Below are 26,327 nucleotides of genomic sequence, written 5' to 3' on the forward strand. Positions count from 1 at the left end.
AATAATGTTGTTGCTCTCTGCCTGCATCAGCCACATCAGGGATTGGTATTTACGCAATACATCAAAAGCATGTTTGCTTCTGCACCTGCGAACCATCAGTGTGTTTATTTTTGCTTACTGCTGTGCTTCTATTCTAGTTTGGCCATTTGTTTTCAGATGGAATAGGAAGCTACCACCAACTCTCTCTTTGGATAAACAGTGGAATTTGCTTGCCACTGTCCTGTGGTAATGGTGTTCTGTTTCAAGCACAGGTTGTTAGATTGTCTCTGTCTTGTTGTGGTAACAAAGGGTGAGTTCTTCTGTATACAGTGTCAACCTCATCTCAGGACTGTGGTAGAAAGCCTTCCCATCACTCTACATGTTTGTTTTAGTCCACTTTCAGTGGGAGTTTTGATGCTGATGAAGTTAGTTTAATGCTGCTCTTAATTTCATTTTAAACAGACACATTCATGAAAATATGTAGTGTATGCATGTATACAGATTATCATCTTCTATCTCCAGTTCTCCATCTGTCTTCTGCCATGTTTCTCATAAACACAAGTTACAAACACACACTGGTTTGGCAACATACCAGCCATGGCTCAGAAATACTGGTACTGGTGATGAGATTTTTCATGTCCTCCAGTTTAGTCATAATGTTGTTATTAAGACTGACTGAAATTCAGCCTTTATATGTGTACCATGCCTGCATGTCTTTTTCTCATTATTGATGATATCATCCTCAGAGGAAGCACTCTGGTGCTCTGGTCACGGGGTCAAGTGACTTTCCCAGGCTGGAGTGTGTTTCTGAACATGGAGAGGACGTGTGTGTGTGTGTGTGTGTGTGTGTGAGCCTGTGTGTTTCTGAGTGGAGGGGAAGTCCAGAGCTCAAGACTCCATTTCTGATGTTCAGTCTTGGCTGTGGACGCAGTAAAATCACTAACAGACTTACACACTGGCTTACCACACGCATCCAAAAACACACAGACACACACAGAAAGCTGGAGCAGTGCAGAGGAATGCTTTTAAGGTCGATGACCCCACAAAGCTAACCGTACACTATATCTAAACTTCATTTACTCATGCCACAGATAATGCTGTTTTACATTTTGTGCCTCTGCATTCTTAGAGCCTCATTGTTCAACCAACATACCTCACTGCACTGGGTACACACAGGAAAGTTACATTAATGGCTGCCTCTGTTTCTAACTACTGTCTTAAGCATGTACATACACAATGTAAATACACAAATTTCTCTGTTGTATTGCTTTACGCTACTGTAAATCGCTCCATTTTGACAATAAAAAGCTGTTTTGCAGGCTTATATCATCTGTTTTTGGCTCTCAAATGAATCCTGCCTGTTTTTATTTCCCTTTTGAATGGATTATATACACACCAAAAGACAATATAAACTTTCAGATTAAGTAGAACAAAAAACAGGAGTGTCCTCAGTCATGCATCACACTGAACTCTGCGTTAAGAACACGACATGAGAAGAAAGTCCTCTTGCAGAACAACCACAAGGCCACACTCATCATCTCTAACCAGATCACATCTAATGGCCCCTCAGACGTTTGAGGAATTTTTCTCCTTGCAGTAAATCCTGACACAGAGTGTTATCAATTTCATTGACCACTCCCAGGTCAGGCAGAGTTCACTGTATTCTTGTGATGTGACATGTACATGCTTGGTGGGATTCTCATGTTTTTGTTTTTTTTCCCCACTGTCTCTTTTATGTGTGTGTGTGTGTTTGCAGATCAGTGCCAATGTGCTGATCTTCCTGTGCACTAACATGATTGGGATCTGTACACACTACCCTGCTGAGGTCTCCCAAAGACAAGCCTTCCAGGAGACGAGAGGATATATCCAGGCCAGACTGCACCTGCAGAGGGAAAACCAGCAGCAGGTACACATATGCACACACACACACACACACACACTACGCACCGACACACACATACACAGACACACGTTCAAGCAAATAAGCGAGGGAGGCAGCCTTGCCTGCGTCCTGTAGGAAAACTGAACACATACACGAATGCAAAAGAGCAACAAATGGGTGTCTCCATTTTCCAGTCTAATTTTTTTGTCTCAGTTTTTGAGGTCAACAATATGTTCTGAAGTATAACACGTATCTCCACTCCTCTCTATTTAACAAGTTCCCACGCACATGCCAACGAGGCAGGGTGACTCATTGAGAATTCTTAACAGTAGAAACTGATGAAAATGAATGGACTCTCTCTGTCTTTATTTCTTAAATGTCTATTCTCTCTCTCTCTCTCTCTCTCTCTCACAGGAGCGCCTACTGCTGTCAGTGCTGCCAAGGCACGTTGCCATGGAGATGAAGGCTGATATCAATGCCAAGAAGGAAGATATGATGTTCCACAAGATCTACATCCAAAAACACGACAATGTTAGGTAAACACAGATAAAATACACATACATGCGTCCGCACAACTGCACTAACATACACACTCAGGAAGAGGCTGGAGGGCTTGTCTACTTTGCTATCACAGCTAGCACTAGTGGCTTTGACCTCACTTCACTGACTGATGTGTCAGTTACAGAGTCACTCCAACAGCTATTTCCCTGACAGCATGTATTATGCATGTTGTTGTTTATTGACACTGACAGCACCGGCTGCAGTAACGATATTGACTTAGGCACACTGCTGTGCTTTCTGTAGCAAATGATAGAAGGCAGACCTCAAGTTTGCTGGCCCCCTGTCTCAGCCCTCACCACTGGATTTCACCTCCTGAGTGGGAATAACTCAGTACTAATAAGTGATTGATACTCTCCATCCATTAGCCTACCGTTCAGCCCTGCCGGTGTTGTTCAGGTTGTGGTGGCGATGGTGGCAGGGAACAATGGAGCGAGGTTGCAGCTGAAATCTCCTGTCAGAGGTGACCCAAATAAGTGCAGGTGATGCACTTAGTGGAATAATCTGTTGCAGCGCCGTTGCTCTACCTAGGTGTAAACTTACAGGAACAATCCATTATCCAAATGTAAAACCCGCTGTCTTTGTCCCAAATTGATGCACAGGTCATTTTGTAAAAGCTCTAACACCAGACAACAACTACATCTAGGTTATTAATGTTTTCTGATCCTGTTGAAGGATCACTAATGTTTGCAAAACATTATATTATACTATACTTGGAATTATGGTTAGTCCATAGACCCTGAGGGTGCTTATCTGTATATTATCTATAAGTCAAACTCATTTGTTATGGGTGTGACTATACCTGTAATTTACGTGGTTAATTACAAAATTGGGCCAAAGGGTCAGTTCACCGAAATTACAGAAAAATGGATTTTCTCACTAACTCCTAATAATATCTGGCCACGCAGGAAGTTTTGGTTGTATTTGCCAACCCAGTACAATGGAGATGAATTGATTATTTTGTTTGTGGTGCTCACATAACATAATAGAAAAATGACAAAATTCAGTTTCAATGAAAACACAGTTCACAGTGACAGCAGAAACGGATATCTGAAGAAAGGACTATAAAAGGACTATAAAAAACTATATCCACTGCATGGTTAGATACCACTCGGGGTTAGTGAGAAAATGCGTTTGTTTGTAATTTGTGTGAACTGACCCTTTAAAGATAATCTGTTGCATCTTGGCACCCAGCCTTGGTCAGGGTGGGAGACAGGCTCTGGACTGCTGTAATTAAAGGCCAGTTTCCCTCCAGTGGATGACCTCACGGGACCAACAGCGCCATCTGTCGCCTTCAACTGTACCTCAGAATGTCCATGGTGTTGTTTATCCTGGCCTTTCATTACTATCAAAAGTTAGCAATGAAAGGCATGCAGACAGGGGGACGGGTGGTGGTGTTCTCAGAGGGACAGGCTGGAGGAGGTGACCTACATTGGCCTAGATGATGAGAGCCAGAGCTGAACAAATATCGGCCTCTCTCCCTCCCCTGCTCACATGGCAGCTGGACAGTGAGGAGGGAGGGAGGCACTAGACCATGCTAACTAACTCTATACTTTATTGATCTCATTCTCTGTCTCCTTTGTCTTTATTTTCCTTGTCTGTCTGTTTCGGTCACCCTCACCCTCTCCCTTGCCACCACCACCATCACCTCTCCTGCAGCATACTGTTTGCAGACATCGAGGGCTTCACCAGCCTGGCGTCTCAGTGCACAGCCCAGGAGCTGGTCATGACGCTGAACGAGCTGTTTGCTCGCTTTGACAAGCTGGCCTCGGTGAGCGCTGACAACCTGCCGCCGCCATTTTCACAGCAGAACTTTGAACCACTGTTGCTTATGTAACTGCACAGTCTGTAGCTTTCACTGTTAGTATGACAAAGTCAACATGATGTACTTGTTGGGAGGGAGGGGTAGTGTTACTTAAGCATTGTGTAAGACATCAGTTAGACTATGCTGAGACTGATGAGTCATCTAAATTATGTATGAAAAGCTCTATATTTGACATGAGCATGCTGTGTATCAGCTGTAATTGAAGGCCTAATATTTTCCGTGTGTGTGTGTGTGTGTCCTTGCTGTACAGGAGAACCACTGCCTGCGTATTAAAATTCTAGGGGACTGTTACTACTGTGTGTCAGGGCTGCCTGAGCCCCGGGCTGACCACGCCCACTGCTGTGTGGAAATGGGAGTAGACATGATTGAGGCCATCTCGTGAGTCAAACACACGCTAATGCACCGAAATTCAAAGACCCACACACTCAAAACAAGAACACACACCCAGACAGTCACAGAGTAATATTCTAGTGACAGTTAAGCTTACGATTTCTTGCTTTGTTTATATGCTGCGGTGGGTATAGAAGAGACGCTGTGAAGCTGAAGTTGACACTCGTTTTCTGACAATAGTGTGTGCATGTCTGTGTGTGCAACTGCAGGCTGGTGAGAGAGGTGACGGGTGTTAATGTGAACATGCGGGTAGGCATCCACAGCGGGCGCGTTCACTGCGGGGTGCTGGGCCTGCGCAAGTGGCAGTTTGATGTGTGGTCCAACGACGTGACGCTCGCCAACCAAATGGAGGCCGGGGGGAAGGCTGGGTAAGTCCCTCCTACTCCACCTGCTATTGCACTGACGTGGGCTCCCATAGCCTGTTTAGTTTCTGACACACTGTATGTTTGTGTGTGTGTGTGTGTGTGTGTGTGTGTGTGTGTAGGCGTATCCACATCACCAAAGCCACACTGCAGTATCTAAACGGGGACTACGAGGTGGAGCCGGGATTTGGAGGAGAGAGGAATGCTTACCTGAAGGAGCACAACATTGAAACCTTCTTGGTGCTGGGCTGCAGCCAGAAGAGGGTTAGTGCACGGTCACACACACACACACACACACACACACACACACACACACACACACACCCTTGATTACCTGCTTGACCTCTTCAAAGCTTCACACTAGTGCCGTATTTCACACACTCAATATAATGGATTGTCACCTGGCATAGAAGACCTTGTTTGTCAAAGCATTTACCCTGGTGGGGTTTCTTAACTTCCAGAAAGAGGAGAAAGCCATGATGGCCAAGATGCAGCGAGCACGTGCAAATTCTGCAGAGGGATTGATGCCACGCTGGGTGCCTGACAGATCCTTCTCCAGAACCAAGGAGTCCAAAGTCTTTAGGCAGATGGTGAGATACACTCAGGGAGCACTTAGCTGAGCACATGGCACCTGTTCTTCTTGTCTATATCCGATTTCCTGTGTCATCCTCTCCACTCTCTTAAGTCAAATCATAAATATCCTTTCTAATTATGTCCTCAAAGAATCTGTTAATATTAGGTATTTCTTTTATAGGGTCATTCAAGAGTCAGAGGCCTGTTGTTAGGGCAGAATTCTTACCAACTTCCTATCAATACACTTTATACTAACTTCCTTTTTTCTCAAAGAATCTCTGAAAATACATTTTCGGTCGGTCAGTCTCTCAGTCAGTCTAGACTGAAATATTTCAACAACTGTAAGATGGATTGCCAAGAAATTTGGTACAGACATTCATTTCCCTCTCAGAATGAATTGTAATAACTTTGGTGATCTTGTACCATTTTCTCTAGTGTCATCATCAGGTCAAAATTTTAGTTTGTCCAATACTTTGATTTACAACCAAATACTTGCGAAACTGTGCTTAAATGCAGCCTCACAAAACCAGCATGGCTATAGACTCCTAGCTTTGTTTCTTTCAGAATGCCTCTACTTTGAATGAATAAGATGCTCTATAAATATGAATTTGAGTGCCTGAAGGTGTGTACAGAAATGTATATATGCTAAAGCCTAAGGGAGACAATGGGAATGTAAGAAATATTGATCGGTTCTTGTCAAACAAACAGGAGTTACAACGGAGCTCCCAGGGAATCCCAGTGCATCATTTACCACTGAAGCTAATCTGATGAGGCTGAAGCTGCAGATATTTCTCTTTCTCAGTCACTCTATCTCACTGCCTCCCTCTCGTTATCCTACAAGTCTCATTTCCTTGTCTTTCCTACATTCTTCCCCTCTCCTCCTCCTTTTGTCCTCTCCATCTCAGAGGATTTGAGCCCTAGGGGCAAAGAGGGTGTAATTTGAAGCCTCCGAGCATTAATTAAAACATCAGTCTGGCTCTCAGGGATTAGCTGTACAGATGTCTAAGTCTCTGTCTATTTTTCAGTTGTACTGTGACTACACGATAATCTCTCCCTTTTCTCTTCTTTTTGGTCTCGTTTTCACTCTCTGTTTTTGTTTCTATCAGGGCATTGATGAAGCATCCAGCAAAGACAAGTGAGTGTTTTGGCCCCAGTTTTTGTTATTGAGGTGTCTTTTGTTATTAGCGGTTGACTGGCAGACTGTCACTCTAGCGGTCTAACTTTAGAGCCCACTGTTAGTTTTATACAGTCAGATCCAACCCAGCACTAATACCATATTAGTTCTGAGTCATCCTGCCTGTCACAGCATAGGCCAAGTACCTAATACACACTCACACACAGATACAAACACACACCACACAGTGACCTATTGTTCCATCTACCTCATAGCCGCTGCGCTCAGGAGGCCCTGAACCCTGAGGATGAGGTGGATGAGTTTCTTGGACGGGCCATCGACGCACGCAGCATCGACCAGCTGAGGAAGGATCACGTCAAGAAGTTTCTACTCACCTTTCAGACCCCCGACCTTGAGAAAAAGGTTGGTATTTGATTGGAGTTTGTTTAAAATTCACCATAATTCACTGTCAAATAAACGGAATTGATTATTTCCTCTTTAATTGAGCTACAAGGCAACTTATTTCTCATTGATTTTCTATTTTCAGTACTCCAAAAAGGTTGATGATCGTTTTGGGGGATATGTGGCCTGCACGCTCCTTGTTTTCTGTTTTATCTGTTTCATTCAGATTATCATTTTCCCAAAGTAAGTAGCTCTCTCCAATAAGTTGCCTTTCCAGTTTCTCAGTTATACTGAAATGTGGACAGGAAATGTAGTCTTGATTAGTTTATGAGGAGTTAATGAGAGTTATACATCCTAATGAGCATGTTTTCTTCTCTTCCGTAGAACAACACTTATGCTTGGTCTTTACATCAGCGTCTTCATCATCCTCGTCAACATCCTCTTCATCTGTGCCATCTACTCCTGCAACAAAGTAAGAAACAAAGGACTTCATCACTCATATGATTTCTCTTGCAGACATCTTCAGATAAGAGTTATTATCATATGTCTTCAGCCAGCATCACTAATGGTATTAACTCTCTCTTATCTGATCTTCTCCTTGCTGTCTGTATTCAAGCTCTTCCCAGCTGCCTTGCAGACTGTAACCAAGAAAATAGTCCAGTCTCGTGCAAACAGCACACTGGTGGGCGTCTTCACCATCCTCCTCCTCTTCATTTCTTCCTTTGCTAACATGGTAGGGACTACAGCTCTTCATTTTGTCATTTTTGTATCATGTAACAGTTGTGTATGGAAGCCTACAGGGGACTATATTAAAATGATAATGTAAACTTGAAAAGGAAAATGTAATTCCACAATAGCATTATAATTTTCCACATATGTATGTGTTATTTGAGTAAAAATGAAAACGAAATAATCCAATTTGCATTTTAATTTTCAGATACTCGTATGGGCGTTGATTGACCACATTAAAATGAAAATGGAAAAGCTGTCTGACATTTAATTTTCAAAGTCGTATCCCGCTGTACAGTGGACAATATTCAAATGTAAAATGCAATTAAAATGTAATATAAACAATGTAACCTGATTTTCCATTTATGGAAGCAATATTTAAGTCAAAATGATAATGCAATTTTGAAAACGGTATTTGACATTTCATTTTCAAAGACTTAATCTGCTGTACAATATTCAAATGCAATAAGCAAACAGCGCCCAGTCTATTGCATTTACATTGACATGTCACTACACTCTTCTGTTGTCAAAATGTAAATGCAATCTGTCAGTCCTCTCATCAAGGCGGGTCTTCAGTTAGGACGCCACTTCCTTGTTCAGTGACTTGGTTCAATAACATTTACAAGTTCTACCTACCAACCTGGATAAGTTTGCCCTCAGGCCTTTCTGCCAGAAAGGCTTTCTACAGCGTGGTTAACGTTGTGAAACTGTCGCAGTTTGGTTAGGTTTAGGCACCAAAATTACTTGGCTATGTTTAGGAAAAGATCATGGTTTGGGTTAAAATAATACTGACTTTTGGTTTCACATGGGACAAAAACAGTGGTCTCCTGGGTAAAAGGCCTATGTTTGCGTTTGACCCATCCATCCACTCCAACCTCCTTCCTCACCGTCACCTGATTTCCTAAATGCTTTTTGGCAGAAAGTCCTGACCGAAAGAGTGTGGTGACATGTAAATGTAAGTGCAAAAGTTTTCAAGTTGACATTATCATATTAATATAGTCCCCTATAGGCTTCCATTGTTGTGACTGGTAACGTGTTGGTTCAAGTTGTCTCCCCACAATGATATCAGGGAAGGAGCTATGTAATTGCCTCAGTTCCATTTGTCTGTTCTTTCATTAATCTATCATACATTAAATCTCAGATGTTGCTGTTAGGTGTTGAGCTGTAATTCATCATAATCTGTCACTGTGACAGATGGGGTTGTAGAAATCAGTCTATTTTTAACCATACATTTTTTAAAATCATGTTTACCAACATTATGTAGACCTTTTTAGCATTGCGTTTGTGTATGTGAGGATTAAAACATGCTTAATGCCAGCACCACTATATATGTAAAATTACAAGTGCCATGGCCAAGAAAAGTATTAAAAGTCATGGAAAGATTAAAATCATGACAGTTTATCAATACTGAAGCCTCACTTCCATGCATCAGCAACATCAAATGTGCTTTTTTAACAATGGTACATAAAAAACTTTCACCCACAGAAATTATGCGTGATTACAGTTTAGCAGACGTGTTTTCTTTTACTTTATATACTGTACCTGTTGGGCATTGTAAATCTTTAAGATATTAAGTTTGATTGTGGGGCAGTGCAGGACAGGTCAGCTTGTGTGTCACTCTCTTTGTTTGTGCTCTGTACTCTGTAGCTGTTTCTTTTTTCTGATGCACTTGTAGCAGCTGCCTTCTCTGCACTGTTGAGCATTAATTAGTTTGCTCATTTTTTGGACTCCATATTTAACTATTATTGTATTTTGATACATTCTAAATTTGTAAAATTATATTATGTGAGTACCTAAGGTATGGTGCAGAAATTATTTTCAAGTAACGTGACTGAAGGCATTTAAAATTTTGAATAAAGACTTTAAACATTACATGACAGAAATAATATACAAACAAATATTTCTTGGATTAAAACACCTAGTTACAGTGATTACTGACTCATGATAGGCCCATGGATTTTTTGGTAGAACCCGGACGATACATCAGCATTGGATGTATTATTTGATGTCATTTAAAAACACAATTATTTACCTAGTTTGTTTATCAGAGAGCACTGATAACTATTTTTCAAATGTAAAATATCACACTCAGTACATACAGTATCTTGGTCAAAATTCTTTAATAACCAATAATCAAGTAATCTTTATCAAAAAATGTTATGTTATGTGCAAATGTTTCATTATCAGATTTTTTAAAAAACTCTCAAACATGGATATCGCTATCGTTCTCATAAACCCAGTATCAGTTACTGTCATTCGATGGGGGACACAATGAAGTATTTACATGTTTTATTATTGTGGCCTTCTTTTTTCAGCATTACATTCGTGTGTGTCTCTTGCTGTTTCACCTTTATTGGCTGACGGTTAAATGATTGTGATTGTGTCCTCGTTTCCTGTCAGTTTACCTGCAGCAGAGAGAAACTGCAGGACTGTGTGGCCAGTGAGCTGAACATATCAGTGACTCTCTGCCTGCTGCACAACCTGACCAAGACAGCAGAGGACGGTTTGACTCTGTGTTCCAGCCAGGCCATGCCCTGCCATTTCCCCGAGGTCAGTCCCATAATTTTTTTGCATGTGTGTGTGTCGTCTGATACAAATGCAAAGGTGTGTGTCTATGTGCTTATGTACGTATGTGTTTATCTGTGTGCATGAAAAGTATTTTTTAATATTCACCTAACCTTCTTCCTCCTCCTCCTCCTCCTCCTCCTCCTCCTCCTCCTCCTCCTCCCTCGCTGTCTCCTCCCTGCTGCAGTATTTCAGCTACAGCGTACTGCTGACCCTGCTGGCCTGCTCCGTGTTCCTCCACATCAGCAGCATAGGGAAGCTGGCTCTGATGCTGCTCATCCAGCTCACTTTCCTCCTGCTGGTGGAGTGGCCTCAGGTGGCCCTGTTTGACAACGCAGACCTGCTGGTCATTGCCAACACCCTGTAAGTCCCCTGCCAGGAACACGCACACACATACATGAACTCATACACTCACTCTTTCCCAATTTTCAACCTGAATAGTTCAGCTCCTGTGTCACAATACTGTGGTTTAGGTTGGCCTACTTTTTTACAATAAAGTTTAGATTATAAAAGACCTACTTTCTCATGTACCAGTTGGGCTCTACTCCTATTTTTTGAATATGTTCTCATTTTTTTCCTCAGGCAATTATCACCTGTTAATGATTCTCTACAACAGTAAGTTGTATTATTTTCTTTTGTACTGCCTAATTTCAGTGACTCGTGTGGTTTGTAGACATGACTTTTCCTTGTCTATTTTCCAGGCCTGGTTTAAATGAAACTGCAGAACAGTGGTAAGTAGCTTTCATTTGTCATATGTTTTAGCATGTGTCAGGTTGCCTACATTTTACTCCCATGCAAGACATTCATTCATTACTCTTGTCAACTCCTCTTTCCCTCCTTAGCCTGGAGAGTGTGACCAAGGTATCCTTAAAGGTCATGACCCCTGTAATCCTGACGGTGTTTGTTCTGGCTCTCTACTTGCATGGCCAGCAGGTGGAGTCCACCGCACGCCTTGACTTCCTCTGGAAGCTGCAGGTAAATTAAACAATTTAATGTGTAAAACAGAAACAAAACATTTTGATTTGTCATAGCAGGAAAAGCAAAGAGTTAGTACTAACATTAACAATGGCTCTGTTCCTTTAAAGTGTTCCAGTAAGCCATGGCATTGTGACAGTGAGCCAACATGCACAATACCAGGACCCTGAAACTGAGGCAGCTAAATGGAATCATTCATTTTATTATTTACACCTATGCTTTTCCTACTGTGACATGTCAAAATGCCTATAGCAACACCTGTGAGTACTTCAGGAATCCACTCACATGACAATGACACTAAACAACATCTCTCCCTGTCCTCTCCTCAGGCCACAGAGGAGAAGGAAGAGATGGAGGAGTTGCAGGCGTACAACCGCCGCCTGCTCCACAACATCCTGCCCAAGGACGTAGCCGCCCACTTTCTTGCACGGGAGCGTCGGAATGACGAGTTGTACTACCAGTCATGTGAGTGTGTTGCTGTCATGTTTGCCTCCATCAGCAACTTTTCTGAGTTTTACGTGGAGCTGGAGGCTAACAACGAGGGAGTGGAGTGTCTCAGGCTGCTCAACGAGATCATCGCCGATTTTGACGAGGTGAGAAGAGAGGAAAGATATGAGAGAAGAAGATGAATGCAAATGAAATGAGTGTAGAAACATGTATTGGATAAGATCTTAGTTGTTTTGTTTTTTTTATGCTGCTTACAATCAACTTCTGCTGGTTGTCTGTATTCTTCTGCCACTTAGCAAGCTGTTGACCTATAGTTGAAGTGTCTCATTGATTACTCATCTCTAGATCATCAGTGAGGACAGGTTCCGTCAGCTGGAGAAAATCAAGACCATTGGCTCCACCTACATGGCAGCCTCTGGCCTCAATGACTCCACCTACGACAAAGAGGGCCGTTCACACATCCTGGCTTTGGCCGACTACGCCATGAGGCTTAGGGAGCAGATGAAATACATCAATGAGCACTCTTTTAACAACTTCCAGATGAAGATAGGTAAGCCTGGAAGGTAGTGGTCTTGAAACATTATCTGATAAATCGTTTTTGGATTGGCATTTTGATTTAAAAAATAGTTTTCCTGGTCAAAGAAGAACTACAATAATCTACTTCTTACAAACAGGATTGTAATTGAGTCAATGTGATGTAACTAGTATGATGTAACACAGCCAGGTGATTTGTTCTCAGGATTGAACATGGGGCCAGTGGTAGCAGGGGTGATTGGAGCCAGGAAACCCCAGTATGATATCTGGGGAAACACAGTCAATGTGGCCAGCAGGATGGACAGCACAGGAGTACCAGACTGCATCCAGGTACTGCACATAACTCTTCTTAATACCTCGTCAGCAGTTTGGAACTTTATGTTCACAAGAAGCATTTTGTGTATTAGTTATTGTTAAAGGTCCAGTGTGTAGGATTTAGTGTCATCTAGCGGTAAAATTGCTGTTTGCAACCATTTGAATACTGCTCGCATCACCCTCCCGTTCCAAGCGTGTAGGAGAAACTACGGTGGCCATGAAATTCGTGAAAAACTAGAACAGCCCTATGTAGAGTCAGTATTTGGTTTGTCCATTCTGGGCTACTGTAGAAACATGGCTGTGCAACATGGCGACCTCCGTGGAAGGAGATAAAAATGGCTTATTGTAAGGTAACGAAAACACAACAATTCTTATTTTCAGGTAATTATACACTAATGAAAACATACTTATGAATATTATATTCCATTTCTGCCAATAGCTCCTCCTAACTGTTACACACTGGACCTTTAAGTTAATCAGCCAATGCAGAATACCAATCCAGTTACATAGAAACTAGTCATAATGCTGTATCAGTAGTCATTTTCAACATGAAAGTGTGTCAGTTATTTTTATCTGTTTAATCTTGCACAAGTTCTGCACTTTTATCATCTTCTGCATTGTAAAAAAAAAAAAAAGGTCCATAGATGTCTTTCCTCATACTGAGAGATGTTTATCGCTCCAAGGCATGTACATTTGAAGGTATTATTTGTGGTTTCTGAAAGAGACAAAGTCATTTGTCTATGCTCTGTATGAAAGTCATACAGAAACCAATTCTACAGATACAATCAGTGCACAGTCCTTCGGCATAAGGATTTAGGTTCAGACATCTGGTCTGCAGAAGTGCTCTTGCACAAGAATCCCTTTCAGCACCGGACATGCTGTTCTCTAGCAGAAATGGTGCTCTATAATGTCCCTCTAGAGAAGGGCATAAAGCTATGTTTGAATTCCCTGCATTATTCTCATCTTCAAGAGGAAAATCTTAACCACAGTGAATAGCCATCGCATGTTCCCCAGAGAAGCAGTCGGTTAGGTTAGTAAAGGACAAGATGTTCACAGTCTTATTTATTATCTCATTCATGGATATATAGTCTATATACATGGATATATACTAATTTTGAAATGTGTGAAGAACACCTACCTAGTTAAGAGCTGTAGTGAGATTTTTTGCCCCAAATCAAATCACATAAATTGGCTGCTAGAAAGATTACCGTCAGAACAATGCTGCCATCTGTTGTACAGTGTGAGTTACTGCAAATCAAAATGCCCTCTTCGATACATGGTATATAAATAGTAGGGCTGCAGCTAATGATTTCCATTGTTAATTAATCTTTTGATTATTTTTTTCAATGAATTGATTCATTGTTTAGTCTATGAAATGTCAGAAGCAGTCCAAAACCCAAATATATCCAATTTGAAATAATATAAAACAGAGGTGCTAGAAAGTCTACTCCAATCAGTCCAAAATATATTCAGTTTACAAGTTAGAGTAAAGCAGAAAAGCCTCCTCTTTGAAAAGCAGGAAGTAGTGTTTGTATGGCTTTTACTGTGTGCTTGATAAATGACTAAAACTAAAATTGCTGTGGATTATGTTTCTGTCGATTGACTATTTGCTTCAGCACTAATAGATAAGTAGATCTATTTTGCTCTACTTTTATACGAATTGCACTACTTGTTAAACCTTTTATCTATATCTAATATTTAATTTTTTATGTTATGCCTTCATCACAGTCACTTCAGGGAGATTATTCAATGTGAAACTGGGACTGACAGTGTTTCTCTTGGGTAGTGTTGAGTGTCTCACATCCTGGGTGTCAAATGTGTCCTCTCTTAGGTGACCACAGACCTATACCACGTGCTGGTCAACAACGGATACCAGCTGGACTGTAGAGGTGTTGTAAAGGTGAAGGGGAAGGGGGAGATGACCACTTACTTCCTCACCAGCGGTCCCCCGGGCAGTTAACAACAGAGAGGCCGACCGCAGCATGACTCCCACTGCACTGACAAGGCGGAGACTGCTGAGAGACTGAGTGGTCAGCTCAGCAATGAGCACCGAGGCACGGTGCGGACACACTGGGGACAGGAGACGGCCAACAGAGACGAGCACGGCCTGTCTGTATGTTGTCACATACTCAGAAGCACACATGTAAGACATTGTTCATGTCTGAAGGCTTTTTCCCAAGCTGCTCGAGAGATCACGAAGCCCAGTTGCCTTAGAACGGAAGTGGCTATGCTTGTGTTTATGAGCAATAGTACAAGTATTTCATCTGGAGTCGTTATTTATTTTCGTGTGGATGGATTTTTGTGATGACGTTGTACAATAAAGAAAAGCTCCATATATATATATATATATATATATATATATATATATATATATATACAAAACTATGTTGCTTAAGAGAAAATATGCAAGGACAACATGAAGGATGAAAATGACCAAAGAACAAATGTTTGATATGAAATACACACTAATGATTCTGTTCAAAAGTACAGTAACCTTAAGTAATTTATTAATCTTTTGACAGCAAAGGCCACGGCAACGTCACTGTCATTGATAGCGACAAACACGTTTTTTGTTGTGGACTTATTCACGGAGAACACACACACACACACACACACACACACACGCACAGATAGAAAACACTCACAATAACCTTGGCTTGGACTTCTGTGTTTCTTATCAGGGCCTTCTTTGTTTCTTCCAGCCTGTGATTAGCTACAGTCTGGACACAATGCTGTTTGTGGTTCACTGAAATGTATGATTGATTATTTGCTCCCTGCAATTTATTTTTGGTTCAAGCCAAAAACGAGAAGTATGGAATGAAGGAAGTTGCATTAGTATCACGGTACTGAAGAGAGATTGTTAAACTGTTATGAAACATTTTATATAAGTGTGTGTGAATACCGTATGAATGGGTGTTTGGGTTTGAGCACACGTAGCTGAATGCTGATCTTTATCTATAAAGGGGCATACTGTAACTTTTCACTGTGAGGTTTTTATGATACTGTATGACAATGCTTTCTTGCCAAACTGGTTGCTGCAAGGCATGTTTTATATTTTTCTTCTGAGTTGTGTGCCCATTCCTGATTTCTCGTGTCAAAATGATAATTTGAAGAGAATTATGGCTACTGCGCCTTTTAGTGGACTGTGATTTTGGCTGATTTCATTCCAACCTACATAAGCAAAAGCCTACAAAACGTATATTTTGGATTGTGTTACAACGTGTGAACAGGAAATGGTCCTGAGAGCTTCAGGATTAACTGTATGCAGAAATTCTCTGTCTGCTCACAAGTATTGCCTTGAGATTATGCAGTTCCAAGGTCCGCATACTTCATGGACCAATATTCACAACTTTACACAACAGTATTTGATCCTATCTAGTTGTATTAGACACATGGAGGCTTGAAACCCCCCCAAAATTGGTAGTCTGAAACAATAATCATATGAATGTATGTAATACTGAATATTTTTGTTCACAGTGAAACTACTACTGAAGAAAAACACTCTTTACATTGCCTTTGGTACTGAGGAACTTAATCATTGTACTAGAGGCCAAATTGATTGGACTTCATGTTTGCTGAAAAGTGAAGGTGTATTTTACATTTAGATGAGCTTTACACCTGGTGTTCATATGCTCACTTTTCTGTCTGAGCCTAAACATGCTGCCTTCATAGGCTATAAAAAATATCCTCACTTTTGCTTATCCCTCTCTGTCCTTAAAATGAAAGGTCAACTAAACACTCTTGTATTTTCCTATAGAAAGTGGCAGAGTTTAAGAAATAGTACAATGACTGATTTGATTCATTTCCTCTTGGATAAGAAATTAATAAATGGCTGTTTTTGCATTGACTGTGTTTATTTGGTTTATTATTTCTGTTGATGCTCTCAGATCTCTACAGTAGAGATGACAGTAAAACTAATTTTACAAAAGAGAACTATGGCACCACCTATCTTCGGTTTGTTCTTATTAAGCTGTGTTAAAAGGAATAAATAGTAAAAAATGAAAACATATTTATGATTATTGTTTTGGAAAGGTTAGTGAATATTACAGATGTCAAACACTTCTGCCCCAACAATGGACAAAAAAATCAAGAGCAATTTATTCTTTCTTTAACAAAAAAAAAAAAAAAAAAACTTTCCCAACAGTTCATTCCACAACACAGCTTTAGCATGCTTAGAGGTGCTCTATATGTTTGGCTTTAATTTAGCTCTCATGTCAGTCAGCAGCCTGCAATCAAGATTTCTCCCTGTGACAGTAACCTGAGAGACGCCTCCTTCTCCTTTTCTGAATAAATCAGTCTATAGTTTCAAGAGGGTGATATAAGCCAGAGTATTTAATTGCTTGCACATGAATAATGGATTTCTGTTGAGGTAATGGCAGTGTTCACTTACAGCACTCGATGCTGAACATTAATTAAGCCACATAAATTCCCCCTAATCCCTGATGAAAAAGCACTAATGTTACTATAACAGGCTCATGATATGGGGGACTTGTAATGTGTCACACACACAAGTATGCTAGTTTTTTGTATATATATATATTACCTCTAGTAGCTGCATGATGGTACAATATTTGAGATTTTAAATTTGAGTAAAATGTATTATATTATTATAGGCTACCAAATTGTTTGGCTGTTTGTTTGTTTTGTTTTTCGAGTTTTTTGTTTATGTATTTATCTATTTTGTACTTTGGGGAATTGTTTTGTTATTTTTCCGCATTTGGTACATATTGTATGATATTTCAATACAGGAAGCCGTGTTCTGTTTTTAATGAAAGCCGCCTTTGCTGCACGGAAATAACTCAGTTTAAGACGCACGCGGCCAGCAGGGGACTCAGTGCAGCTAATCATTTCAACAAATGGCACCTGTTCACTTCAAAGGAAAAGCCGGGAGGCCGCGGAACTGCAGTATCCTGGTTCGCTCAAAACTCCAATGTGACAATTTCAAGAAACTGGAAAGACCGCGTCGTGCGCATTTGGCAGTTTTCCACACAAATATATAAATATCAGATTAACCGGAACAGGTGTAGGCGACTACTATTCGTCAATTTTAGGTAAGTGGCGGTATTTTGAAGAGGTAGAAGAAACCCTTTAATACTCACTTTTCAGTAGTAACTCGGTGTCGTTTGTGAGCTTGACGGCCAGGTCTTATTCATCCGTCAAAAATGTGATTTCTAGACTTGTTCTACACGTGATGTTGAGAGCTTTGAATTTCATTTTGAATGAAAGCAGAATAGTTAGAGCCAATTCTTCCTCTTTCATTTTGCTATAGTGCATCGTGTAGCTGCATGTGTTTTGTCAGTACTCACTGTACTCACTATCGTTTATTGATCGCGGTTTGTCTACATGTACTTCACATGTACGTTAAGCTGTAGAGAAGTGTGAGTATTTGTTTGATGTTTCTGACAAGCGCACTTGTTAAGTCCTCAAAAATAGCCTGCAAAAAGTTGGCCTGATAAGACATAATGGTATTTTGGTAGTCAAATTAGATCTACAAGCCCACATTATACTGACTTAATTTTTAAGGTTATCTGGTTGAGTAATTTTCCTTCCTCCTCCTTGCTGTTACTTTGGTGATGACAATGTGGACTAACTGCTTGCTCATCAGAGACAAATGCAGAGTGGACTGTGGTTGTTTTCCCTTTTCTTGAACACCAAAACAGTGTCCTCTCGAATCAATTATGAAGGAGGCTGGCTTGAGAATAGAGTAAATTAATTATGACCAAGTAAGAATGAGTCTCTATCCGAACAGTGATCACCTAAGGACACGCAGATGTTGTACATTGCAATGATATCCTGTTTCATACAGCAGTACCCAGTCTCTGATTGTGCCAAGGCTTGGTGACGTTATGGTCCTGTCATTGCTCCACTTAGCAAACTCTACTTCCTGTAGCAGATGACAGCTGATCATCACTGGTTGGATGTCTTTGGAGCAGGCGTCTAAGGAAGGCATGGTGCGTCACTTATTAACCAGTGTTGGAGTTGCATGTTGAGCCAGCAGCTTCGCGGCCCACCTGCTGCCACGTGGGTCCCGGAGGACTGTGGCCGGAGCAGGTGAATTAAGGTGTTTACTGAGAGGTGTGGTGTGTTTGTTCACTCTCTCCACCTCCCTGTTCTCTCCACCCCCGCCCCTGTGGGACTGGTTCCTAAAGAGAGTGAGGTTGGCTAGATTACCAGCTGCTATGACACTTGGAGAGACGCACAAACCAGTTTAAGGGATTTTTCTCCTCTCCTGTGATCTTTTACTGCAGGAATAACTCACTGAATGTTGCGAGTAAAGGCAGGTAAGCGTTACAGAGGAGTGGGTTTTGTGGTATTTTTCAGACCTCGGCTGAAACCCTCACATAACATGCACAAACATTTTGCAGCCATCTTCTGGGGAATTAGTTTTGTTTTTTCTGTTTTTAATAGCCTTGAGAGCACCATCCATACAGAAACATGCGTCTGTTCCTACGCCGACGTATGTCCCCCCTGAAACTGGTGATCTTTGGGGGGACTCTCTTCATGGTGGTCCTAGTGGTTCTCCAGAGGGATGTTGGCTCTTCGCCTGCTAGTGACCCCTGGTTTCAGGAGCTGGTGGACAAGAAGGATAAGGTGATGGTCATGGTCAGAGAGGCTGTCAACAACATCGGCTTCCAGATCGGAGCTCCACAGCCACCGCCAGTACAGGAGCAGCCCGCCCAGGACGTCAAGTGCCCCGCTGGATTCTACACTCAGGCTGATCTCAAACCTCACCTGGAGAGACCACCTCAGGACCCCAAAGGCCTCGGGGCCGATGGGAAGGCATTTCAGAAAGACATGTCTCCCGAGGAGGAGAAAGAGAAGGAGGAGGGTATGACACGGCACTGTTTCAACCAGTTTGCCAGCGACCGCATCTCGCTCAGCCGTAGTCTTGGGGAAGACACGAGGCCTCCAGAGTAAGAACACTTTCTCAAAATAATCTGAATCTTGGACTAATCACTGTTTTACCAACAAGTGTGCTGACATGTACACAGCAGGCCAGGTAATACCCTGGGTCTCAGCTGGGGTCATGCTGGTAAATTATTTACATGCATTTTCATATTGCTCTCTCCATTATCCTGGTAAATCACTTTGTCAAAAGGCTAACCTGAATGTAACCACAACAACAGAGTATAGCATAGCAGCATGTACGTGTCAGTATCCTGGATAGTTGAGTTATCTGTGTTGTTGTAAATACTTCCACTCACTGTATGTTTGCCCAACTTGACATCTGAACTTGACGTCACAGGCTGGATGGGCCTTGAGCGATTAGCTTTGCAGAGCTTTCAAGTGGCTTTTTAAATGAGCTGATTGTTTATGGCTGTTTGCATACTGTGCTATTTAGAGTGTTAGTGAGCAGACCTTGAATATCTACAAACAGTGGTCTGTTATATGTGGCGCTGCAAAACCTTCCGTGACTTTCATTTTATCACATATGCCTCTCACTCTCACACACTTCTTTGTCTTTGTCTTTGTCTCTCTTTGTGTGTTGACGTTACTCACCCCATTCCAGATGTGTGGAGAGAAAGTTTCGTCGTTGTCCTCCTCTGCCTACCACCAGTGTTATTATTGTCTTTCACAATGAGGCTTGGTCCACCCTCCTCAGGACAGTCTACAGTGTCCTGCACACATCTCCTGCTATCCTGCTCAAAGAGATCATCTTGGTAGATGACGCCAGTGCTGCAGGTGTGGAAAAATATAAACACACACTAATGACAAAATATACTTGAAGACTTAATGACAGGACAATATAAATGACCTTGTTTAAGAGCTGGGTGACAGTAAGAGAGGCTTTGAGTTCAGTTTTATCACTTAATGCATTCCTAATTCTGCTTTCAATCAGGCAGTAAGTGAGGAACAAATTTGTAAGCTCAGCAGTTCTGCTAACCTGTTGAGTGCTGGGAAGTTGATGTTTACCATAAGGTAAAGGTAAATGAAATATTTCAGACATACAGAGTATGTAGTGAACGGTCAGTACTACGCTACAGATGATGATGATGATGATGATAATAATTAATAATAATATCTCACTGTAAACAAATCTAAAATGTCAGTAAAACAAATAATATTCTGTACATCAAAATACTGAATGAAGTTTAGAAAGAATGAAGAACACAGACATCAGCCAGTATCAGTCCTTCCTCCTGTCCTCTGTCCTCCCCCCTCTGCTACTGCTGCGATTCACTGCCTGCAGGTACCGCTTGTAGAGTGAGGATGGGCTGGAGTCCCAACCAGCAGCTAAATTTGAAAGAATTTGCCAAATTTTAAGATTTGTGACAAACTAAGATAAAACAGTTACATACAGACAGCTTTCATTTAGCTTGTTCATAACAATTTGCTATTAGCTCAACAAGCTCGCTGTGGTTGTAACAACAACAACAACAACAACAACAACTGCGGACAAAGCAGCAGGTGGAAAAAACGCATTACTACTCTTCCTACGTTTTACTCGAGTTGTCAACTCGAGTATAGCAGAGGGGGGGAGAGGAGCTGACTGACTGGGAGTCAGAGATGCTTTGCTGAAGCAACGGTGCAAAACACAACGTCAAGTGATCTTTTATGTTATTATGAGAAGTGTAAAAATATTTTCGGTTCATTATAAAACTGTGGCGGGACAAATTAAACTGTGGTGGGCCGCCACATTCTAGGTAATTATACTCTTACTCTCTATACACTCAACTGATTGTCTTCTAATGTTTATCAGTTCTGTTTTGCAAGTTGGTTTATCACCTTAAATACACACTCCATAACAGTTGACACTAGTCTGACCAGCCCTGCAGCGTAAAGCAAATATAAAAATGACTGAGGGAGAATAAGTCATGCACACTGCCACATGTATTGTCTGATACTTCAGCATTTAGTATTTATTAATGTTTAATTACCTATTGACTGAGTTTGAAATATCATCTTTGTCAATTATCTCTGTCACAAGCTAATGTGCCGTTACCCTCAGCTGTATTTATACACTTCCCACTATATCCAAACTTCCCTTTTTGCTACCAGAGCAGCAACTGTTAAACGTTTAGACATGTGATTGGTGGATTCACTAAGACCGAAACCTATGATAAATGTGTGTCATGCATTGTGGTAATAAATGCTCCTAGACGGGAAGTGTGACCCAGTTTTACCAGCAACGGTTCCTCTTCATTGTAACTTCCTCTAGCAGTGGTCTCCTAGTTATAAATACGATGATTGTTTTGACTTTTTCTTCTCTGGTGCAGCGAGCCACTTTATTAAAAGTCAGGCTGAAAATAATTTCTGACCACTTCTGACTGAGTTTGAAGTCGGTTGCACCTCTGACAACACCCAGCATCACTATTGGGTGTGGTCCAAAGTGTGCTCTGTTGCATCTGACACATCTGTCACCCTGAGTACACTCTGCCATAACTGCAGCTAGGTAAGAGCTTCAACCACTGACAAAGACAAGACAGACAAGATAATTTTGTTTTTTTTATTCCTTCAGAGCACCTGAAGAGCCAACTGGAGGAATTTGTGCATCAGCTGAAGATTGTTCGTGTAGTGAGGCAGCTGGAGAGGAAAGGTCTCATCACTGCCAGGCTGCTGGGTGCCAGTATCGCTCAGGGCGAAGTGCTAACCTTTCTCGATGCACACTGTGAGAAAACACACAACCACAATACACAAGCCACAATGGCCATTTTAAGCAGCTGCGTGTAGCTCATTCGGACAATAGTACTGCCGGGGTTAATGTGTTGTTTTGGATAAAATGATGATCATGATTATTTTGCCTAACATTAAGATCAGTCTATCATTATTTATCCATGTTTTGGGACAATTTAGAACATATCAGTAAAACTTTCAGTAGACATATAAATTGTTAAATCAAGATGCCTTTTACAGCCACAATCTGTTGGCAGCAGAGAGCGCTTAATTACAGCATGCTGGAAACACCTCTGTTTGATCAGATGTAATCTGACCAAAGGTTACTGCGATTTGATTTAGGATACCCTCAGCAACAAGGAGGAAACTGGTAAAATGTCAAAAAGATAGTCAAATTTGTTGAATTTCTTCAAACTAGTAGGTCAGTTGGACTCTAAGCAGGCCAAAGGTCAACAGGGGCATCCACCGAAATGTTATTTGAGGAAGCATAAATAATTATTGTTTTATATATTCGCTAAAAGTAATGTAATACCAGCATGTTCATGAGGCCATGCTTTGCCCCATCATAACTCTCTATGCCTGAAACTGATTGGTGGCAGTACATTTTTTTTTAATGTGATTTAGGTTAATAAGTAAATATAAAGTGATCTCTGTCCTTCCTTCCCTGTCTAGGTGAGTGTTTCCATGGTTGGCTAGAGCCCATGTTGGCCCGCATTGTTGAGGAACCCACTGCCGTGGTTAGTCCCGACATAACCACCATTGACCTCAACACCTTTCAGTTCAACAAGCCTGTGGCCACCAACCGCGCTTTCAATCGAGGTAACTTTGACTGGAGCCTGACTTTCGGCTGGGAGGCAATCCCTGAGGAGGCGAAGAAGCTGCGCAAGGATGAAACCTACCCTGTAAAGTAAGAAGCATCATGTTGGTTTCACTTGGAACATCCTGAATCATTTAAGTGTCTAAAGTTTTTGCATCTGCCTATGGAAATTTCAGAACACCTGCTTTTGCCGGAGGTCTCTTCTCAATCTCAAAGAAGTACTTTGAACACATTGGAACATACGATGACAAGATGGAGATATGGGGCGGTGAAAATGTGGAGATGTCATTCAGGGTCAGTCTCTTTATCGATACTCCCACAGTTTCACATACTACTTAATAAGGCTCCCTGTCATTATGAAGTTAGACTCTGATTTCTACCTGCGTCAATCAAATGTGATTCACAGGTGTGGCAGTGTGGGGGTCAGCTAGAGATCATCCCTTGTTCTGTGGTGGGCCATGTCTTCCGCACCAAGAGCCCCCACACCTTCCCCAAGGGCACAGAAGTCATTACTCGCAACCAGGTGCGCCTGGCTGAGGTCTGGATGGATGACTACAAGAAGATCTACTATCGCCGCAACAAGAATGCTGCAGTTATGGCCAGTGAGGTCAGAGTGACCTGCTGATAAGAGTAACTGTGTTCAAATGTTAAATGCACACAGATACAATGCCATTTGTCACCCTTCTTCCACCACATTTATGACTAGAATTTATACCCTGCTGCAACAAGATATGATAATGTAACTGTAAGTGATTGTTTCTCCCAAGTTTTAAATACACTCCCTTCACTGTTATAGCATAAGTATGGGGACATCTCTGATCGTCTGAAACTAAGAGAGAGGCTTCAGTGCAAGAACTTCACCTGGTTCTTAAACACAATCTACCCAGAGGCCTTTGTTCCAGACTTAACCCCAGAAAAATTTGGAGCAGTGAGTCACGTTTTCTTTTGTCTGTATGTGGATAATAATACACACCACACATGTTGCATAACTGCGCCTGTATCTTACTGTTATTTTATGTCTGTGTTTGCACCAGATTAAGAACTTAGGATCTAAAACCTGTCTGGATGCTGGAGAGAGCAACCAGGGAGATAAACCTGTGATTATGTACCAATGTCACAATATGGGAGGCAACCAGGTACAGTGACTGACTCACACATGTGAAATTTAAGAATTGAAGATAATTTGTTGTTCTCTGGGACAGTTAGGTCTCTGATGGGATGATTGTCTCTTCTAGTACTTTGAATACACAACTCATAAGGAGCTGCGTCATAACATTGCAAAGCAGCTGTGTCTTCATGCCACGCCACAGCCAGACCCAGTGAAGCTCGAGCTATGCCAGCTGAAGGGGAAGGGAACCAGTTTGGCACCACAACAGGAATGGGTCTTTACAGAGGTGAGGAGCACTTGGGGCCGGACCTAAAGGACATGATCGACATACGCTTATTTGCTTTCTTGCAGAGAGTTAGATGAGAAGATTGATATTGTATAAGGCTATAGCTAGCTGCTGGTTAGATTAGCATAAATACTGGAAACAATGGAAAACGGTGAGCTTCCTGACTTTTGTTGTCACCGTGATGTTGCCTGGGAACTAGCAGAGACTCCAAGAAGTCATTACACCCAGTCAAGAAATATTCTGGCACATAGGCCCCCATAAAACCAAAACTTTTAGTTTTGCGCTTTGGTTTTTGTAAGGGTTTTACAAACGAGATGTAATTAGTGAGATTTAGAGGTTCTGGTAGGCAGATTCTGTTACCTTCAGGCAGAGCCAGACTAGCTATCTAGTCTTTATGCTAAGCTAAGCTAACAAGCTGCCATTGGTCTACTTATCTAACTCTCAGCCAGAAAGCGAGTAAGCGTATTTCCCTCAGTCTCGTATTTATTCAGCATAGAATGGTTAAAGGAATAGTTCAAGTGTTATATATTGATTCATATTTAGGCTTCTGTACTGATTCACCTTTTCTCTAATGCTACTCTCCAGGAAAGTCTTCTGAAAAATCCCAGTAGTGGGCAATGTTTACATCTGAAAGGAGGCCAGATTCAGATGAACGATTGTGATGCTGCTGACCTCTATCAGCACTGGACCTTCAGCTGACCTCCCCTGTCTGCCCATCAGGTGATCTCTGGCACCTTGTGTCCCCTTCTTCAGAATCAGCTCTGAGGAGCCAACTCAGCATTGACCCAAAAGGGCTTCATGCTGTGGTGCTTGGGGCAAACAGTTAAAGATGGAGGACAAAGTAAAGACAGTCACATCTGTTGAAGACACTCAGGTTGGCCTTAACCTGTTTTAAATTAATTTATGATGGGAATTCAGGAAAGACTTTGTAGGTGGTTGGGGATTATCAGACATAGTGTGGACTTCGCATTCAGGAGTGGCAGCTTAACCGTGGGGCAATGGCTGTCAGCTGCAATGATGCACTCCAGCTTGGAAAATCACTATTTAGTGACTGTTTTTTGTCTGACAATGAATGTTGAAATGTGACAATATGCACAAGTCTTACTAAAAAGTAAAAGATGTGATGATGTTTTTAAATAAAAATACTACTGTCAGATAAATGATCATTTGTATTATAGATTTTTCAGCATGTATATCTGGAAAGCATTTCAAGAGGTTTTACAGTTAAATAATGAAATACTGTGTATTTGAGTTGTAACCAACAGCTTTGAACTGTCCTGATTAATTATACTACTATACAGTATGTGTACAATACTAATCTTATATTAGTACTAGAAGTATCATCTATGTTCTAGCTGTGTAATGGTCAGTAGTGATTTACAGAGTGTACAATATCCTGAAAGAATGATTAGCTCAGACTCTTTTGCTGTGGTTACTGGTTACAGATATTAAATCATTTGGGTTTAGCAGTTGCCTGCGTGGAAACGTGATTCATGACTCATTTTTATAATCCTGTGAAAATTATGTCGCCTAAGGTTATGCAGTCTACTGATAAGAAGTCTTGATGCAACAAAGCCATAAGACTTTTTTCAGTCAAGCACCTATTAATGTTTGCGCAACATTTGTCCAAGGAGTGGTGTAGGAGGAAGAAACATTCCTGCCAACTGTTTTCAGCCTTGTCTGCATAGGCCTGAAATGCTAAGGTGAATGAGCAGGATTTTTTCCAGATTGCCAAACCTGATCTGAAAGAATGTACAAATTTGTTTTCATGCGTGGAGTCGTCCCATACGCCCAACCTGCTGAACTGCTGGGGCTGGAGAAGTTATATACAGATGGATGGACCAATTAAAG

At 41.5% G+C, this 26,327-nt stretch overlaps 2 protein-coding genes across 4 annotated transcripts in view; both read left to right on the forward strand.

Annotated features, from left to right (window-relative positions):
• The window catches only part of LOC122882904 (adenylate cyclase type 6-like), a 32,799-nt gene extending 16,302 nt beyond the window's left edge, over positions 1-16,497 (forward strand). Inside the window, exons 4-24 of one of the 2 annotated variants that reach the window (XM_044210827.1) lie at positions 1,736-1,885; positions 2,276-2,397; positions 4,079-4,190; positions 4,495-4,622; positions 4,844-5,002; positions 5,119-5,260; positions 5,458-5,586; positions 6,676-6,704; positions 6,959-7,106; positions 7,231-7,328; positions 7,470-7,557; positions 7,702-7,818; positions 10,215-10,364; positions 10,567-10,742; positions 10,962-10,994; positions 11,081-11,110; positions 11,222-11,354; positions 11,684-11,947; positions 12,147-12,351; positions 12,541-12,665; positions 14,482-16,497. In XM_044210827.1, the coding sequence (XP_044066762.1) occupies positions 1,736-1,885; positions 2,276-2,397; positions 4,079-4,190; positions 4,495-4,622; positions 4,844-5,002; positions 5,119-5,260; positions 5,458-5,586; positions 6,676-6,704; positions 6,959-7,106; positions 7,231-7,328; positions 7,470-7,557; positions 7,702-7,818; positions 10,215-10,364; positions 10,567-10,742; positions 10,962-10,994; positions 11,081-11,110; positions 11,222-11,354; positions 11,684-11,947; positions 12,147-12,351; positions 12,541-12,665; positions 14,482-14,610 (2,667 nt within the window). In that variant the 3' untranslated portion in view covers positions 14,611-16,497. The remainder of the gene's footprint in view (positions 1-1,735; positions 1,886-2,275; positions 2,398-4,078; positions 4,191-4,494; positions 4,623-4,843; positions 5,003-5,118; positions 5,261-5,457; positions 5,587-6,675; positions 6,705-6,958; positions 7,107-7,230; positions 7,329-7,469; positions 7,558-7,701; positions 7,819-10,214; positions 10,365-10,566; positions 10,743-10,961; positions 10,995-11,080; positions 11,111-11,221; positions 11,355-11,683; positions 11,948-12,146; positions 12,352-12,540; positions 12,666-14,481) is intronic. The other variant, XM_044210829.1, reaches the window with a different exon arrangement.
• Positions 16,498-17,366: 869 nt separating this feature from the next.
• Positions 17,367-25,961, forward strand: galnt6 (UDP-N-acetyl-alpha-D-galactosamine:polypeptide N-acetylgalactosaminyltransferase 6 (GalNAc-T6)). Of its 2 annotated transcripts, XM_044210830.1 has the most exons (12): positions 17,612-17,701; positions 18,899-18,931; positions 19,059-19,564; positions 20,161-20,333; positions 22,111-22,260; positions 22,938-23,172; positions 23,259-23,376; positions 23,489-23,689; positions 23,879-24,010; positions 24,117-24,218; positions 24,318-24,476; positions 25,062-25,961. In XM_044210830.1, exons 3-12 carry the CDS (start codon positions 19,086-19,088, stop codon positions 25,173-25,175), a joined length of 1,863 nt encoding a protein of 620 aa, XP_044066765.1. In that variant the 5' UTR covers positions 17,612-17,701; positions 18,899-18,931; positions 19,059-19,085; the 3' UTR covers positions 25,176-25,961. The 2 variants fall into 2 exon arrangements, with proteins under 2 accessions (XP_044066766.1, XP_044066765.1); XM_044210831.1 differs by lacking the exons at positions 18,899-18,931; positions 19,059-19,564 and having other exon boundaries at positions 17,367-17,701.
• Positions 25,962-26,327: the final 366 nt, after the last annotated feature.

Source organism: Siniperca chuatsi, linkage group LG10 (assembly GCF_020085105.1).
Source record: "Siniperca chuatsi isolate FFG_IHB_CAS linkage group LG10, ASM2008510v1, whole genome shotgun sequence".
Taxonomy (NCBI): domain Eukaryota; kingdom Metazoa; phylum Chordata; class Actinopteri; order Centrarchiformes; family Sinipercidae; genus Siniperca; species Siniperca chuatsi.

What these genes read in the sequence shown, in the direction of transcription:
- galnt6 (XM_044210830.1), top strand. Translation starts at nt 19,086, where the DNA reads ATGCGTCTGTTCCTACGCCGACGTATGTCCCCCCTGAAACTGGTGATC. An exon ending in GAAGACACGAGGCCTCCAGA is followed by an intron (nt 19,565 to 20,160) that starts GTAAGAACACTT and finishes ACCCCATTCCAG; the next exon opens with ATGTGTGGAGAGAAAGTTTC. An exon ending in GATGAAACCTACCCTGTAAA is followed by an intron (nt 23,173 to 23,258) that starts GTAAGAAGCATC and finishes TGGAAATTTCAG; the next exon opens with AACACCTGCTTTTGCCGGAG.